The sequence below is a fragment of the Populus euphratica genome, unplaced genomic scaffold (assembly GCF_000495115.2).
Source record: "Populus euphratica unplaced genomic scaffold, PopEup_1.0 scaffold74.1, whole genome shotgun sequence".
Classification (NCBI taxonomy): domain Eukaryota; kingdom Viridiplantae; phylum Streptophyta; class Magnoliopsida; order Malpighiales; family Salicaceae; genus Populus; species Populus euphratica.
This window is the reverse complement of record NW_011499954.1, coordinates 135,416-151,121: the sequence shown is the minus strand read 5'-3', so window position 1 is coordinate 151,121 and position 15,706 is coordinate 135,416. Positions and strand designations below refer to the sequence as shown.

Genomic DNA, 15,706 nt, shown 5'->3' with positions numbered 1-15,706 from the left:
CTTTCAATTTGGTGTCTGATTAGAAATTACTGGTGGCTTGTATTTGAGCGGTTACTGTTGGCGATTTTCTTTTGAGGAATACAGTAACAAAGTTCCATCAAATCATTTGCCTTACCATGTTTTTCGTTCACAGATTTTTAGAATTTACTAATCTCAATACATATGCTCGAGTCATAGTTATAGGTATGTCTAACAACCATTACATTATTGCATTTATTAATATAAAAGATAAGATTGTGAATTTGAAGTTCTTATGACGTGGTAACATTTCTAGGAATTCTCCACATGTAAAAATCGTCTCACATGCCTAAGATAATGCATAAATGTTGTCGTTGAGGCCTTTGCTACCCAAAAATCTTCTTGGAGCTGAAAATTTGATATCTCTGGATTGGTAGCCATCGCTTGTATCCCTTTTTCTGATCCGTGGAATGCAAGTTTTCATGGAATCGATCTTTGAAGTCAAACGTGGAAGCTAATTGTCCATAATTGCTCTGAATACTGTAGCTTACTACGCACCAAGCTTCATTCTCCGCAAGGAAATATAAGCCAAGAGACGGTAGCCGAAAACCATTGCCACCAGGGCGCTGACTTCCGTCAAACCACTGTCTATTCCATTACTATTTATAGCCGGTGTCACATTTTCATATTGAACCTTGAGAAGCAGCTTATAGGTGTGGTAGTTGAAAGACATATAGCGGATCCAAGATACAAATACTGGAACTTTCTGCAAAAGTGAAGACCATGTGTGATCATTTGTGCCAAGGTAAGAACATATTGAATCAAACTAATTCTAGGAGAGAGAGTTATTATTTAGTGAAGTAATGAATTTCAGTCTTGATTGCTTTCTTTGAAACTTCAATATTGATGGTAGAGGTTATCGAGCATCTTTTTCTATCGGTCAAGCAATGTCAGCAAAATGTGTCATGTGGTGAGCATCCAAAATTCAATATTTATGAAAAAAATCACTCAAATATTTCATTAGAGAGAAGCAATATAGAGTAATATGCATAATGATCTTTGATGGACTTCACCTTCACAAAATACCCTCCAGCCAGCATGAAGGTCATCACAGTAACTGAAGCCAGAGTTGTGGCTCTCTTTAAGTCCATCAGGGTAGCCCCAATAGCTAGTCCGAGTCCCTGCCATGCAGAAATGCTTGGTTAAATACATAAATTTCCTATGCTTTTGGCACCCTTCTTCTTTATTGCAGAGAAGGCTTACCTGAGCAGCAACAATGCAGAGAAAAACCGTGAGCACGGTTAGGAAAAAGGGAGCAGCACTCAATCTCAAGCCTGCCATGAAGTAGACGACGAGAAGAAAAAGTACTGGTAGTATTAGATCAAGTGGAAGGTCACTTGTAGTCCTTGCCAAAAAATATGCACTTAGTCTGTACATGTCAGCTGCACGTTCTTTACTCAACATCGCTCTTTCTTGGGGAAATGTGAAGATTGCTGTGAATACAGGAAAAAATCCCCAGAAAACAGCAATGAAGAATAGCAACCCTGCCTGTAATGCAAGAAGGTTTATGTTTCCTAAGTTAGCGAATTGATATAATTAGTGTAAAGGAGCTTCAGGAAACAAGGAATATGCTTCTATGATTATGAGCCAGACTAGTTTTTGGTAATTCAGCTGATATTCAATGGTTTCAGATAGGTTTTCAGAGAGTTGCTTTAGTAAACTTTGAGCCTGAAATGGCAATGAAAATGTCCAAGGGTTGATCTTGATCGGACCATTATTTACCTGATCTTGCAAACCTTTAGGGCTACTACTGTCTGACTTCCACCATAGGAGTCCCAAGATAATTGCAGTGGAGAGAACTTGGGTGATTCGCAACCAGCTAAAATAGTCATGCCGCCTTTCTTTGATTCCTCTGCAGAACAATATCGTATATTGTTCCCACCAGCTTGCACCCCATTGTCGCTTCCGGGAAGATACTTTTGACTTCACTTCTTCATCAAGGGGTATAGGAACCATAAGTTTCTTCTTCTCTTTGTCTGCAGCTCGAGTCTCGTAGGCCTCCACGAGATACTGTTTTTTTTTTTTTAACAGAAACATTCTCTAGTTAAACAGCGGCTTTTGTTACAAAAGCAAAAATTCGCCTGCATAAGACTTCGTTACCTCATGTACAACCGCAGGAGATGGCTTTCCGTTTCTCATTTCAGCGTCTGAATTCCATATTTGCACTTTATCCTCCAATTCAGATGGGACAGAAACATCATTTATATTGCCATTTGCAAGGTCTAGCAAGAACTCTGCTGGGTTCATGGCAATAAGAGGGTTGCAACCTATAGATGAGAAATACAGCATTGCTTCTGATGCTTTTCCAAAATAAAGCAAACTCCCTTTTCCAAGAAGAATCAACTTGTCAAATTTGTGGAAGAGTCTACTCGATGGCTGGTGGATTGTTGTCACCACAGTTTTCCCACCCTGCCATTAGATTGAAACAGGTAATTAGTAGCATAAAAACGCAACACTCATACAGAATCTCTTGAAAGAAGGGGCAAAATCTTGAATACGCATCCCAAATAGAATACCTCTGCTATATCTTGTAACAACTGCACTATCCTTAAAGCAGTTGTAGAATCCAATCCTGAGGTTGGTTCATCAAGGAACAAGAGCGAAGGATTGATTATAATCTCATTGCCAATGCAAACTCTTTTCCTCTCCCCACCTGACACACCTCGCACAAATGAGCCTCCAATCATAGTGTCTTGGCACCTGGGCACATCAATTAGCTTTCAAGAATGAGCAAGATTAATCAGAAGCTGCTAAATTTATTTCTCTTATGACCATTCTTGAATTGAATTATGATTGCAGATATGCTCATGGTTGATGATGATATGAAAAACAGAATTCACTACCTCTCTAAGCCTAGCTCATAGATGACATCAATGGCTCGTTTTTGCTTCTGTTCTTCTGTCAATGTCTTTGGCAGTCGAAGGAGGGCCGCATATGTCAATGTTTCTTTCACTGTAAGGTGAGGAAACAGAACGTCGTCTTGTGTCACGAATCCTATCCTGCCATATGATTTTGATGTGCATTTGCACTGATTCAAATTTCTATTCGTACATGTAATGTAACAAAAATTTCAACTTAGATGAGTGCAGGTTCTTATTTCTTTTCTTTGATTTTCAGTCACGGATCACGATGAGGAACAATGAAGAATAACAGGTCATTTCAGTGCTATAACAGCCAGTAGTGAAGAAAGTAACTAACCAGTCATGCACTGATATTTAAGTTTCTTACCTACTTTTTAGAAACTTGGAGTATGGTTGGTCATTGTAAGTGAGTGCACCACCAACAGTGGTCTGATTTAACCTTCCGCCAATCAGGTTCAAAAGTGTTGTCTTTCCACTTCCTGAAGGTCCCATAAGCGCCAAAACTTCCCCTGGATCTACTGAACCACTGATTCCATTCAAGATATCCTTCTCCTCGGTTGAGGTCATTCCTTTGATAATCACCTTATATGTGACATCTGTGAACTGCAGATTCCGAAAGAAGAACAAAGTTCAGTTCTGTTAATGGTGACAGCTTTCATTGTTACATGATTATTCAATATATAGTTGGTCAGATATGAAGTCGTGTATGATAGAAACTTAAGAAAAACTGTCCATGCCCTTCTTTCCTTACATACAAGCATTGCTTTTACTCAATGCTTGAGCTCGACTGGGGGACTGGTCTAGGTAGACTCATGTAAACAAGTGTTCTATCCTCAAATGCATGTTCTTACAAGTGTTAATAGAACTCTCTTAAGACCCCGTTAAATAGTTTCATGGCAAGTTATGATATTGTGCTGCATATTATTTTTGTTGGAAAGAAGGGAGAGTCTTGTACAAAAATATCATATAGAATGAAACTCTGTACAAGACTGAACCTGAACATGCTAGCTAGCCATATTCTATGGATCGCGTTGATTTGCTAGATCATAATTCTCCATCCTTGCCTGCCCAAATAGAATGTATCGACATCAATCCGAGTCAGTACCATTAGGAAAGGCATGTTTGAACACTACCGGTACATGCTGGCTCTACATGGAGAATAAACAAGATAGGAAACCTGCAGCATGGCAAAATTTGTTACCTTCAGGTAAATTGGCAAGGTAGGTTCAGTTTGAAATTTCGGCTTCCTGGTTCCAGCTTCAAGATCCTCCGCTGCAACAACCATAGATATAATGCTTTGTGAACTAATGAAAGAATCAAGATATTTCAATGTAAAACTTGCTGTCGTTTTGCTTCTTGATTGACAACTAACATGGGAAGGGATTGCTTTCTATGAAATTGGTTTGTGATGAGCATTATAAGTAATGCCATTTTGGCCAGTTTTTCCTTAAAATTATTAGTTCCAATTTATGCCAGTTGAATGACCAGATATCTCACATCTGAAATTGAAATGAGAGAGTGATTTGTGTAGTATCTTTTGTCACCCTTTTGTGGTTACACTAATTCCTGAATATGTGGCTGTAATAGTCACAATTTAAAGATCCCAGCGAAGTCAATCAACTCTAAAAGAACCCTGTAGCCTCAATGTCTTGTGAGAGCCTCAATATCATGTGAGATTAAGAGTTTTATCACCAAAAGAGGATCACAGCAGAAAAGGAAAGGTGTTGAGATCATTTTCAAAAGTCATATTTGATTTAGCAGGCGAATGATTTTTGCCAAGAACATCGGAAATAATAGCCTTAATGAAAGATACTCAAAGGCTAAAAGTCAGCAAAGTCTGAGAGCTCGGGGCCCAATTATATATCATTTTGATGACCGAAATAATGATAGGATGCTTCAGGGCCCTTATGGAAGACTTTTATTGCAGCGTCACATTCGTGCCTCCTGCTTTCATAAGTAGTCTTTGGTACAGAGGATGCAGACAAAGGGACTCGGCTCCTAACAGATTTATTACACCAGAAGTATCAGCGAGTAAAAACAATTTACACTGTCGGGAAGAAAATGCGAGGCTTGCAAACAAGACGCAAGAGGACAACGTGTTTTTTTATTTTTGCAAAAACAGAAGATGAATTTGATGTGATTAAGCATATCTAATATTGAAGAAAAGCAAAAAATTAGGATAGGATAAATACCATATACCGATCAAGTATAGTACTGTAGATTTGTAAGTACAAAAAACATTTGGATATGCGAAATCAAGCTACCCCGAGCCGAAAATGGTCTAAAGAGAAAAAAGAGAGAGAGAGAGAGAGAGATAGAAACTATATGGATACTTAGCTAATGGTTATTAGAAGAGATTGGATATCAACCTTCCATTAACACCAGTAACTTTGGGCACGACAAGAAAAAAAAATCATCAGGTGCTCAGCTTGATCTGTCCAGCTCGAGCTCTAGTTCGGGTTGAGTTTGAGAAAAATCAAACTAGAAATCAACTCGGTTTGATTCCAAGTGAACCCACAATTCTTTTACTCGAAAAAATTATTTAAAATAATATTATTATAGCTTTTTCTCAAGAAGATATTGAAACAAAGATTATATGACCTTATTTAATAAGTAGCTTATATCTTGAGATTGATCGACAATGGAGAGCGCACTGACGGGGGAAAATAAATGGAAGAAGTACAGTTTTTTTCTTTTGATTGGTGGGCAAGGGACCCACTTCTCACTGGCTTCACATTTTAGCAAGTGGTAGTGATAACATGGTCACTTTCTTCCCAAGGTCAGAAAGCGGCCCTTTTTCCGTGTTGAAATATCGATCACATTTAAAGTTTGGTCAAGCTTGCTGCCTAACTTTCTGGTACATGCACTAATTATATATTTGCTCTTAGCTTTACCAATCATATGCTAATTTTCAGATAAATGGATAGATTCCTGCTGCTATATTTAGAATAAAAGCGAGTTTAAAGCAATAGTTTTTCATGGATACAACGAAAAAACATTAAGAAAACAAGTTGTGTTCCTATTTCTGTTGCCCAGATACCAAAAAACCCCAAAACGCACAGAACCAAGGAGATGGACTCGATGATCGATGCAAAAGACACCATTTTCAAACTGTGAATGTATAAGATGATCATATATAGAGAGAGAGAGAGCTCGAAGAAAAGCAGCATGCATGAACACACACACAGAGAACCAAGCTAGCTTTAAGAAATCCTGAAATCACATTTATGTTGTTCTGATCATCACCAAATTAATATGCAGGTAGTGTGTAACCCATTGTAACTTGTACATCAGGGCTAGCCAAGGGTTCTACTTTCTAGCTAGTTCATGAAACCTTTTCGAATTATTAAGGCTAGAGAAAAAACTGGTGAAGGATATACCTGTACACCAACGGCCATATATATTCACGTGGACCACAAAAAACCATACGAAATTATAATAACTACAACCACATGCTGAGTAGCTGCATGAATTATAAAAGAAAGTATATATAATTGTGTGTGTACTTACGTATATCATCGTCACTAAACGGCTTGGAGTCCGCTATTTCATCAGGTGGCATGTTGAAGCCGGTGAAGGAGAAAGAGAAGCCCAAGCTGGCACTAGAGGCTCGGCTTAGAGCTGCTCCACTGCTGACGTCATCCAGGTCAAACTTCATTTGTGCACTCCTTGACTTCCTAATGTGTGTGTTTTTGTTGCCACCTGAAGTGCTGCGTCCTGGTGAGGCTGCCATCATCAGCCGCTTGCTAGACTTCCTTGAGAGTGTCCCGCCACTGCTGGCATCAGAAACTGCGTTTGCCTCGTTGTTCGAAGGAGATTTAAACGCCGCTGCCACTGTCTCCACCAACTGTTCCGATCTTGTTCTCGCTAAGGATGTGTTCTCTTTCTCCATCTTATAATTTTCCAAACAGTACGAAAGAAAATAAAAACATTAGGTTGGTTTAATTCAGCATTAATATGAGATTTAACAATGTCATAAAAAAGGGTTAATTGTTCAGATAAATTAAGGAATGACGAGCATTGCTTGACATTATTCCCGGGCTTGGGAAAAAGTACATAAAAAACCAGAATAAAGTTTTTTTTTTTTTGTTCAAACGCTGCAAGCAACTAATAAAATATAGTACTGTAGACCTTTGCTACCTTTTGAAAATGAAGTTGCTCACAAAATTGTATATACTAACAAGTGAGAATATATAGTAATAGATCTCAGTAGATATGTAAGAAGAAGAAAAGACTCAAGATGCGCGCGCGTAGCTTGCTGATAGAAAATGGAGAGCTAGCTAGAGCGAGAGGGAGGGAGGGAGGGAGGGAGATCTTGATGTATATATATAGACTAAAAGATGAGTTAAAGGAGGAAGCATTCATTTAAGCAATGAGGGGAGGGGTGGGGGGTATAAATAAGAGAGAGCTGGCCTCCATGGAAACAGAAAGATCTATTGAGAGCTTTGCATAACAAGATAACAAAATATACTGTGCTGGTACGAAAGCACTTGCCCTAGTACTCGTACCTTGAGATTACAGCTAGGCTAAAGATGAAGGACAAGAAGGAAGAGACTTGAGAGAAGTTATGTCCTTTTGAGGTTATTGTAAAAAAGGTGTCAACTGCAACTCTCCTATACGAACTCTATGGGGGCAGCGGCCACTCCTTATAAGGTGCATTTCAGAGGGTCAGCCACCACGTTACCAAAAACACCCCTGGACTTTTCAATTATGCCTGCTAAATTGTGATAATAACAGCACTTGTCAACAAATAATATGAGCGTATAATTCCACAGTTATAGCTGTGATTATATTTTCATACATCACATTACCGAGATTCGAATTCTGATTCCAACGTCGATCATACTCATCCAGTCCTAGCATCCTAGCCCTACACGTGTTCGGTTAGAGCACCCTTGTGCTAAGTTTGAGATCTGCTTTCGATTCTGCATCAACATCCGAGCTAAGGTATACAAGCAAGCAAACAAGGCTTTTAACATTTATTGCGTTCTAGCCTTATTAGGTTGTATGGTGTGCCGGCTAATGGACTGGCCAAGAGCGACGGAGGCCATGGATTTTGTTTCTTAGGGATATATGGGATGGCATCTGTCAACATGAGGTCTTCGTGGTGCTTCACGTTGCCTGCTCAAGAGGTAATTTAGCAAGTTCTTGGAATGTTCAAGCCACAAGCGTGCTTTCTTCTCTCTTTTCTCCAAAATGTTTACTATAAATTCCAAAGTTATTTATCTGTCCTGTTTGTGACATCATTGCTGCGACTGCTGACGTTCAACTAAAATCATATACATGCAATTATATATACTTTAATCTTATCCGCGATGTCATTAATAGGACAAAGTTAACTTTTATGTGTGTGTGTGTGTGTGTGTGTTTATATATATATATATATATGCGTGTGTGTGTCTGTTTCTCGATTATTATTTTTTTAATAAATGCGTGATTTGTTGTTATCCAAGGAGCGATGGTGGCAGTGAACTTAAATATTTTATTTTCAAACATCATGAATTAGAATTGTCAATGATGCAGGAACTACCTCCAGCATCTCAGCCACCTCTACCATCAGAATCATTGCAGTGCATGTTCGTGTCACTACCAGTATATCACAACTTATTGCCGCCATTAATCGACCCTAGCTTTTACTATCACCATCTTCACCACCACACTGGTGGTGACACCATGATCAACCATAACTATTACAAGAAAACAATGGAAGGAATTTGCGAGAGGCCAGGTTCCCAGCTTCATTGTCCGGTGTCCCACGATATAAACTTGAGGAAGTACGGGCTCCGTTGGCATCGTTTGCACACTTCTCTTAATCTTAATTCCTCTTAATCTTAATTCATGATTTGACACGACATGGAAATGGGATCCCAGTGGATTCAATATGCTAAGGAAATGTCATTTTACCTTTACCAAATCATGATGAGTTTGGATACGAATCAAGAATGCGAGTGCCTTACGACTAAAATGTATATATATCGTTGGTGCTTTCTTCTTTCCTGGATCTTTCATCATTCATAATATATATATATATATATATATATATATATATATATTCCTACTATTTATTCTATGGTACAAACTTTAATAGAAAGCGACCTTACTATCCATCATACTAATCCTTTTAAAAAATATCTTCAATGCGTTTCCATGTGCATTGTATACTGAGATGCAATATCGAAGATGTAATGTCTACCTAAAGATTAAGGATGAAGAATATATTCGGCTTCGAATGTCATTTACACGTAACAGAAATAATAAAATAAAATTATTTGAGAGTCTGTAAAATTTTATTAATTAAATTTAAAATTATTTTTATTATATGAAAATCAGATTTTTTTGGCTTAATAATTTTTTAAAGACATTTAGGTTGTCATAAATCACAAGTCATTCAATTATGCGTTTTTTAACAATAATTCATATAAATTACTAGTGATAAATCTTTTAAATAAAAAAAAATTGTTATGCTTAGAATATTAACTCTCTATTCTATGATTTATATAGTTTTTTTTTAACAGACAACCTTACAAAAATAATAGGAATAACTTACTATTTATAGGAAAATTTAAAAAAAAACTTATAAATTATAAAATATCAATTTGGTCTTTAAATAATATTCATATATTAATTTATGATAATTTTAAAAATTAATTCAATCAAGTCCTTACTTGATTTTTTTAAATTTAAAAATATAATCTTTGTATTAATTATATTATAGTCCTTAATTTCTAAAATATATTTGAATCAAGTCATTCTTTATTAAATAATTCTAGTTTAATTTATGACCAATGATTATTAATGTATGTGATTCATTAAGTTTCTAATATGTTGGTCTAAATATAAATTATAATTATAATTATAATTAAATTAAACTAAATAAATTAAACAATTTAATTTATTATCAACTCAAAAATTAATTAATTTATATTTAAAGATCATATATATCATTTAGTAACATGTCATGCATTTAAGAGAATATTGATCAAGAACATTTTAGGAACAATGATTTGATGCAATAAAGATCCCATAATTTTATAATTGTTTTTACAAAGTATTTTTATTTTATAAACTTTATTTTTATTCTAAATTCATCAATATAATATTATATGAATATTAAAAATAAATTAAGTTTTTTATTAATAACAAATATATATTTACATAAATATAATAATATCACGTGTAATTAATCAATTGGCTACAAAGTATATCAAACTAATATATTATATATAGTTAATTAATTTTTTTTTAAAAAAAAAAGGGATGACTTTCAATTGTCATTTTAGATGTTAGTGAGGTTAAGATTCAATTATTTTAAAATGTCACATGTATGGAAGTGATATTAATTAGCACGCATTTAGTATATTGTATGTCGGCTACAAACTCCATTAATTAATATTTCAAGGATAAAGAATGTCCTGTGTACGATTTGAGTTTTTTAAAAGGCATTAACCCACATTAAGAGGTGTTTGAGATTAAAAATCTAAACATGAAATTTTATTTAGTTTTAAAATTTTATTTTAATTTATTTTTTTATTGGAATTTAATAATTTAGTGGTTTTTAATTAAATACAAATTTGATTTGGTTTTTCTACATATTAATTAGACAATTTTAATGAATTAATTAAGAAAAGTCACAAACTTTTGTTCTTTCTCTCCCAATTGTTTTCTCTATTCTTATGCTCTTTATCTTTATTTTATTTTATTTTTCTTGTATTATTCCTTTCCAATTTACTCTTCAGCCCCGCATCATAAATTCAAGAAAGAAAGTAAAAATACGTCTGTAGTCTTTAATGCGTCACTAGCAATCAGAAAGAGGGGCGGTGCCGGCCAACAGAGGGCAAGCCACGTGACAGGGACGTCACCCGGTGAGGGGCACAGAAAGGCAATCAGAGAGCATTTTTGGCAGTTAACAACAAAGCTTAACTAGCCGTCATTCACTTGCAACGTGTGTACTGCAGAATCAGGATCGCTGACACCTCAGCAGTAGTAAGTGGCTGTGATTAACGTACCCCAGATGCCTCGACACGTGGTGCGATGTCTTGTGTTTGCGTCTTGGACACTTCCACGTGTCTGACATTAATTAATTAATTAATTAAGGTGATCTTTTTGTTGAATCATCGGCTGGCATTAGCCATTCATGAAAGATCGAAAGGTTGATATAATCACATTCTCTTGGGGGGTTAATTTTGACGTGGCACTTTTAATTTAATTTTATCACACAGTGGCATTAATGTCATTAATTAATTTGGGGGGGTTCAGGTTATGCTAGGGAGCAGGGATCGGGTAAAACTTAGTCTATGCGGTAAATTGTGCACCCTTTTCCTTACCATAATACAAGGAGGATGAAATTCAAAGACACAACTGCACAATCAATATGACTTTTTAGAATTACTATATCTTCCTATCCCATATGTTAATAATTGATGATTTGGAAGGTGAATAATGATTTTATATTAATTTATTGTAAATACTCCATATATATATATATATATATATATATATGGGTTCTGAATTCTCTCTAGTGTCTTTTCCGTTGAATAATAAATAGTTTTTTAATAATAGATATAAGATATGAATAATCAATTGCTAGTAAAAGTTTATTTTTGAATCAGCTTGTATATGCTTAAGAACATGCTTTTTATATCTACCTAGTGCATTTAAAAATAAACTAGTTATTTGACTTTTGTTTTGTTGTTTTACTTGCAAGCAAAATATTTTTTTAATAAAAAAATTAATTATGCATGTATTTGCAATATTGAACCTGCATAAGCATGGGTGGAGCAAAAAAAAACATTAAAAGAAGCTAAATTGAAAAAAATATTTTAAAAAATTAAAATTTTAATTATTTTGTACAAGAAAAAAGCTAAGAAAAATTTCCTGGTAGGGCTGGGGCCCTACCCACCCCGCCTTTGCCATTGTACATGAGGGTTTTATTTTTTTATAAAAAATAAAATTTAAAAAATAGAAAGAGATCCAGTTTAAGGATAAATTCGGGCAATAGACTTATTTAAAAAAAAAAATCAAGTGAGATGAGGGCTAATATAACAAAAATAAAAAATTTGAAAAGTAAGTTCATATTAAAATATAAAAAGGGAAACATTGCATATTTACATAATGTTTATACCACAACGTTTAGAGTCTTTATAATTTAATAAAAGAAAAAATTAGATGCTATTTCAAATATTTGAATTTAAAAATTGACAACCCATTTTTGTTTTTTTATCACCAAATCAATCCTATGGGTTGGGGGATAAAGCCAAGTGTATTGAATTGTCAGTACACGATTATTTATATTTTTTTGTCTATGTTTAAAAGAAAAGGACAAGAATTGACTTGTCATAATACGAAACCAAAAGAAGCTTACATCTATGGTCTGCAAGGGTGATCATTAAGTTACGATGTGCCATGTATGTATGAGTTGGATCCATCAAGAAAAAGGGAGAAGCACCTCCTCGTCCACCACCAGCCTGTTTCCTACTGCCAAGTATTTCCATGTAGAAAAACTAAACACAAAATGGCCCATATGAATTGGAAGATGAAATTGACGTGAGATGGCGAGTACCACTTATGGGGACTAAGCACGACACCTTTTCTTTGTCTCTTTCTTTCTCTGTTTCTTGCTCACACTCTTGATCATCTCTGTTAAAAAAAATTTGGTGGAGGGGTTTTGAAAAGTTGATGAAAAAGTTGTAGATCTGCTGAAAAAGATGATGAATGGTAGGTCAAGTATCATGTGGTTTTGTGCCTTTTCGTGAAAAACAAAGGCAAAAAGGAGAAAAAATGGCCCTTCCAATTGGAAAACTGATCCTTTCGTATTTGGCCAGTGACGGACATACAGCAAGCTTTGGGGGGGAGCTTGGCACCCCAAGCTTGTTCGTTCGTAGATCCCTGTGCTTAGCGATCACTCGTTAATTTCCAGTATATTCAAAGAAGTCGATGTTTAATTTATTGAGTTAATCCTTGGAGCATATTTCTCTAACTCTAAGCATGCAAATTAGCTAGATGCATTGTAGGTGGTCTAGGTTTACGAAGATGCATAAAATTTCTTAACTCGTCGACTGTTTGTTACTGTGTTTGTCAAATTTACAGCACTGTGTGTATAAATTTTGTAAGTTTTTTTTTAATTTACAGCACTGTGTGTATAAATTTTGTCTTCAAGTTTTTTTTAAAAGAAAAATGATTTCATTCCTTAAATTTGCAATTTTTTCATAAATCTTTTTCATTATTGTTCTTAAGATGGCACCCCAGTTAAAAACTTTCATCAACTTTTTGAAAGCAGAAGATTTTTCTTTCCTTTTTCCTTCAACAGAAGGAAAGCACAAGCAAGAATTTGCTTTCCTGTTCAACATATTTCGAAATAGAGCTAGGTCCTTTTTGGTCCTTGCATGTTTCACAAAAGGGCTCGACGCCAACGGCGATTTCACTGAAAGGATAATGATTCCTTCATTTGCTAGAATGCCTTGCACAGTCAAACAACTGGAGAGAGACCCTTCAGCCATGCATGGCAACAAATTAAATGCATGAATTAATGGTTTGCCTTCTTTCTGTACTATGAGCATGCTATAATAAAGCAGTACATCAGAAAATGCACATGTAACTGGAACCATTTCTACATGGATGCTTCCAGGAAATTGCGTGCACCCAGCCTTTTTGATAAGGACACAACACAAGAAAAGTAGTAGCTTTACGCCTATCAGACAACACACGGCTTCGGTTTGCTCATCACAGAGGACTGATACATACTACGGCGACACGGTGCTGTTCCTGGTGGATATACAAGGTACACTAAAGGTGCTGGACAAGGTACGATGCACAAGTCGTTGAACTCGTCTCGAACACGGTGGCTGCTGGCAGGCCGTGCTGGGCGAGGTGCTGCTGGATTACTGTATTTCTCTAAACAAAGCAACAAAAAAATGAACAGATCTGTGTTTTCAGCAAATTGGCAATGAACATGTTGATGAACAGATAACATCTTTTTATTTTATTCTTTATGAATGACTGACGTCATTGAAAAGAAATATTAAATAGATCCAACAAGATAAATTTGTATGATTGAATTATAAATGTATCCTTAAGATGTGTATTTTGCACATTAGTCATGTTCCAAAAACAGTACACTTAGAAATGAGGTTTTCTTAGTGTTAGAATAATGAATAATCATGTATTCATGTGTATATTTCTTACTTTATATATGGTTTATGAGATGAATAATTGATGGTAAATTATTTAACACAGTTATAAAATAATTTTTTAAATTATAATAAATTTAAAAAATAAAAGTGTTTATTTTTATTTTGGTATGATAAATACTTTAGGATTTAAATTTATAGATCTCTAAATAATAGAATTTATGATTTTTTTTTACCTGGATATTTTTAAATATATTTATAACCCCTAAACTTTATTATTTTGATAAAGTTGAAAAGTTAGAAAGTCATTTTCTCCTGATAACATTAATAAATAAAAAATATTTTCTACATAACATTTAATTAAATAAAAATATAATAAATCATTGAAAGATTTCTTATACACTTACAAGTATACAAATAAAAATATCCCTAACATTAATATTTTATTTTAAAAATCATAAAAATAAACAAACAATACCTTCTAATCCAATATAAGGCCATGTATGTTTCTCGAAAAGTAGTTTCAAGAAAATTATTTTCCAAACTTTTTCATATTTGTTTACCATTAAAAAAGTTGATCAACGAAAAACACTTTTCAGTCAACAAAAATATTTTTCAGTCAAAGAAAAATTTAGTTTGGTTTTCAGAAAAATATTTTTCTTTTTGGTTGTGCTTGTTTTCCAGAAAGTGGTTTCCGGAAAATCACTTTTCAAACTTTCATATATTTGTTTATTGTTAATAAAGTTGGTCAACGAAAAACATTTTTCAGACAAAGAAAAATTTAACTTGGTTTCCAAGAAAGTGTTTTCCTAAAAAATTTGAGTGGAAAACACTTTCCGAAAATTGTGAAAAATTTAAAAATATCATTATTTACTGATTATATTAAATTTGATTCTTAAACTTTTGATTGATATATTGTTTTGAATATTTATTTTTTAATTTTATTTTTTAAAATTTAATATTTATATTAACTTTGATTCTTATTTTTATAGTTGTTATTTTTTTCTCCTATTATTTTTTTACTGAATTTTTTTATCTATTAAATTTGATTTTTATTCTTTTGATTGTTATTTATTTTATTTGAAATACTTTATGAAATGTTAATTATTATTATTTTAATTTATTTATCTTTTTTTTAGATTTGATCTTTATTATTTTGATTATTATTAATTTTATTTGAGATAATTTATGAAATTATATTTTTATTCAATTTTATTTTTATTCAACTTTTTAATTTGTAAAATTTGTTTATCATTATTTTAATAAACTTGAAAAAAATAAAATATTAATAAATTATTTTTCAGTTTATTTCCCATAACATAACCAAATACTGGAAAGTATTTTTCAGTTTATTTTTCATAATACTACTAAACATTGAAAAATAATTTACTTTTTAAAAATTTATTTTTTTTAAATTCACTTTTTAAAATAAAATAATTTTTCTAAAAACAAACAAAGCCTAAAATTTATAAAAATAAACAAACAATACTCATTTGGTGGACTTCACATGCAATCAAAATAGTTCTAGAGGGTTGCTAGCCTTGGCATGCAGCTAAGCCTAGCAACGAAGGATCTGGTAATTCCCTATACTCATATCCAATTAGGCTTGATCCACGATCAAACTCGAAGAGATTAAATTTAACTCGCCACTCATACGGACTGGTCTAACAGTTGACATCATCAAGCATCCTTTAGTTGAAA

At 33.9% G+C, this 15,706-nt stretch overlaps 1 protein-coding gene across 5 annotated transcripts; it reads right to left on the bottom strand.

Moving 5' to 3' along the window:
- Nucleotides 1-92: 92 nt before the first annotated feature.
- ABCG22 (ABC-2 type transporter family protein) lies at nucleotides 93-7,521 on the bottom strand. Of its 5 annotated transcripts, none has more exons than XM_011044238.1 (11): nucleotides 7,020-7,521; nucleotides 6,390-6,771; nucleotides 4,081-4,151; nucleotides 3,247-3,482; nucleotides 2,862-3,017; nucleotides 2,535-2,718; nucleotides 2,119-2,427; nucleotides 1,741-2,028; nucleotides 1,222-1,506; nucleotides 1,032-1,139; nucleotides 93-724 (listed from the first exon to the last, which is right to left on the bottom strand). In XM_011044238.1, the coding sequence occupies exons 2-11, from the start codon at nucleotides 6,769-6,771 to the stop codon at nucleotides 509-511; spliced, it is 2,235 nt and encodes a 744-aa protein (XP_011042540.1). In that variant the 5' UTR covers nucleotides 7,020-7,521; the 3' UTR covers nucleotides 93-508. The 5 variants fall into 5 exon arrangements, with proteins under 5 accessions (XP_011042540.1, XP_011042537.1, XP_011042539.1 ...); XM_011044235.1 differs by having other exon boundaries at nucleotides 6,390-6,792; nucleotides 7,388-7,521; XM_011044237.1 differs by having other exon boundaries at nucleotides 7,388-7,521.
- Between the last annotated feature and the right edge of the window lie 8,185 nt (nucleotides 7,522-15,706).

Excerpts from the sequence above, each read along its gene's own strand:
- ABCG22 (XM_011044238.1), bottom strand. The coding sequence starts at position 6,771 with ATGGAGAAAGAGAACACATCCTTAGCGAGAACAAGATCGGAACAGTTG. Across the intron at positions 3,483-4,080 it reads CCTTGCCAATTTACCTGAAG|TTCACAGATGTCACATATAA; the intron begins GTAACAAATTTT and ends CGGAATCTGCAG. Across the intron at positions 1,507-1,740 it reads CTAAAGGTTTGCAAGATCAG|GCAGGGTTGCTATTCTTCAT; the intron begins GTAAATAATGGT and ends CTTGCATTACAG.